Here is a 3,143-nt window from a genome sequence, read left to right as displayed (position 1 = left end):
TGTATAGATAGTTATGCCCCTAACTTTATATTTAAAAGCAACTGATACCTTGAATGAATAACAAGTAATTTTCCAAACTATTCATCTTCTTTATTGTTCTTTTTAAAAAATTTAGATTTAAGAGTCATGCTTAAGATAGTCATGTGCGAATGACCCTAGATATTATCCCGAATATTGAATCAGGGAGCTGGGTGGAAGGAAAAGAGGCTCCGCTAAGGGGAAATTTCGAGATGTGCCTTAAGACCACCGTAAGTTGATAATAAATTACGTCATCAACAAATAAAGTCTCGATGATTATATAAAAATGATTGACAAATATGTTTTGAACGTAATCATGCTTCACATTTCAAGTGAGATGCCCAAGAGAAAAGGAAGGAATGGAATACACAAACGATGTCGTGGGAGTTTAATTTTAATTGATTATTAATATAAATTACTAACACATAAATATTAGATAATAATGTATAAATGGTAGTTGATATTATTAACATAAATGTTTTGACTTTATGTGAATATTAATAAACTTTTTGATAGATGAAATATGTGTAAATAAACTAAGTTATACAAGTACATATAAATTAAATTTATTTGTTTTATTCTGTTTTTATAAAAAAAAAAATAATAATAATAAAACCTCATATCTGTGTATCAATATATTAATGCTTAACTTTTAGATTTTGATGGAATCTGATTTTAATCGATTTTAGTGTTTTTCTTTTTATTTATTTGAAAAAAAATAAAAACTTTCATTATAAAAAGAAAAAGAAAACCTAGGTATGTTTTTCCAAGCTCATTCTCTCTCTCTCACACACACACAGTGACACAGCGCGCCTGTTTTTGTAATGCAAGTAAAGCTTTCTCCTTTGATCCAGAAGAGATGGTGATGAATTTCCTCTCCTTTCTCAGCAAGAGGACTAACAATACCCATCATCGTCTCTTTCAATTCATCCACAAAACCGCCATTGTTTCTCCTCATTCCCTCTCTAACCCATTTCTATCCCATCGCACCCATTTTTGCACTCAATTTCCATCTCCATCTCCATCACCATCTTCTCCCCATCTCGTCAATGAGCTCTGCCGCGTCCTCAGCGACTACCGCAATCCCCATAACGATCTCGAATCAGCTCTAACCCCTTTCGCTTCACAAATCACCTCTGATTTAGTCGAACAATCCCTCAAAAGATGCAGCAATCTAGGATTCTCAGCTCACAGATTCTTCCTATGGGCTAACCGATTACCCAATTTCCTCCATAGCAAACAGAGTTATCACATTCTAGTTGATGTATTAGGAAGAAGCAAACAGTTCCCATTGATGTGGGATTTCCTATCCGAAATTAAACACAACCAATCTTACCAAATCGAACCTGAACTTTTCTGGATCACTTTCAGGGCTTATTCAAGAGTCAATCTTCCTGCAGATGCAATTCGTGGATTCAATCGAATGCTTGATTTCGGTATTATTCCTAATATAGATGATCTCGATAAGCTTTTGTTTGCTCTCTGTAGAAGGAAGCATGTTAGGCACGCCCAAGAATTCTTCGATCAAATCAAATTGGAAATAACCCCAACTGTTAAAACTTATAGTATTTTGATGAGGGGATGGGGTGATATAGGTGAAGCTGATGAAGCACAGAAGGTGTTCGATGAAATGCTTAAGAGAGGTTGCGAAATGGATCTCCTAGCTTATAATAGCATGTTACAGTCATTATGCAAAGGAGGTCACGTTGATGAAGCTTATAGTTTATTCAGGAACATGTTCAATTCGAAAGAACTCAAACCGGATTCATTCACTTATTCAATCTTCATCCATGCTGCCTGCGATTCAAACGATATTCATCTCGCATTCAAGCTGCTCGATAGGATGCGAAGGTATGATCTTCTCCCTAATGTATATACATACAATCATATAATCAAGACACTTTGTAAGAACAACAAGGTAGAAGAAGCATACCAATTGTTCGATGAAATGATAGAAAACAATGTTAAACCAGATGTTTGGAGTTACAACACTGTTCTTGCTTACCATTGTGATTACAATGAAGTAAACAAGGCTTTTATGGTGATATCGAGAATGGACAAGGTTTCTTGTTCGCCCGATCGTCATACTTATAATATGGCGTTGAAGATGTTGATTAGGATTGGGAGGTTCGATAGGGTTGATGAAGTTTGGGATATGATGGAGAAAAAGGGTTTTTTTCCTTCGGTTTCTACTTATTCGGTTATGGTTCATGGTTTATGTAAGAAGAGAGGTAAATTGGAAGAGGGTTGTAAATATTTTGAAATGATGATTGATGGAGGAATTCCACCTTATTCTACTACTTGTGAATTGTTGAGGAAACAATTGATTGGATTAGGGTTTGCTGAAAAGATAGATATAATTGCAGATAAGATGGAAAGAAGTACTTCTTGTTCTATACAAGAACTTGCAAATGTTTTAAGAGGTGTTAGCCTTAATCTGACCTCAACTTCAACGCATGGAGATTTGTACTCGGATTGATGTTTGAGTTCGTGTATTGATAGAAATGTTAGATTGTTTGGAAGACCGACGAGAATTCGAAAAACAAATATTGAAAGGGATTGTGACATGTTGCACAAATTAATTGAGTTCCAAGTAAGAAATGTGATATGTATACTACTGATTTAAGTTTCATTGTTTTTCAATGATCAATAGAGAGTTTTGATTGGTAGAATCTGATAGGCTAGATTGATTTTTTCTGACATGTTGTTAAGCATTATAAATCTTGTTCAAAGCGGTGTAAGCCTTCGGTCGTGTTAAGGTCTTCCTCCTTTTCCGATTCGGATTTGGTTCCATCGACAAGTTTTCCTACAATGGTGATCTCTTTATTGAGAATTTGTAAGGTAAGATCGATAGGATAATACTATCTTTCGATAGACTTTCTTCATTAAGGTTATATTTCATTAGATTTTTTTGTTATTGTTCATTCTCTAAATTGTATGGCAAAGAGAAATTTAGTTAACCTTTTTTTTATTATAGTTTTTTAAAGTCTTATTTGAAGTTTAAACTTGAATTGTTTTTGTCTATCGGGTTTGAATTTTAAATTGTGTCTTATAGATTCGAAACTATTAAAATTTGAGTTACGAAGGCTTTTTCCAAATGAATAATACTTATGTTATCTTATTTT

General features: G+C 33.9%; 1 protein-coding gene across 1 annotated transcript; it reads left to right on the top strand.

The window, feature by feature from the left end:
• Positions 1-798: 798 nt before the first annotated feature.
• LOC124945186 (pentatricopeptide repeat-containing protein At1g52640, mitochondrial) lies at positions 799-2,932 on the top strand. Its single transcript, XM_047485574.1, has one exon. It carries the CDS (start codon positions 878-880, stop codon positions 2,495-2,497), a length of 1,620 nt encoding a protein of 539 aa, XP_047341530.1. The 5' UTR covers positions 799-877; the 3' UTR covers positions 2,498-2,932.
• Positions 2,933-3,143: the final 211 nt, after the last annotated feature.

Source organism: Impatiens glandulifera, chromosome 7 (assembly GCF_907164915.1).
Source record: "Impatiens glandulifera chromosome 7, dImpGla2.1, whole genome shotgun sequence".
NCBI lineage: Eukaryota > Viridiplantae > Streptophyta > Magnoliopsida > Ericales > Balsaminaceae > Impatiens > Impatiens glandulifera.
Note: the sequence above shows the minus strand (reverse complement) of the source record. Positions and strands in the feature narration are given on the sequence as shown.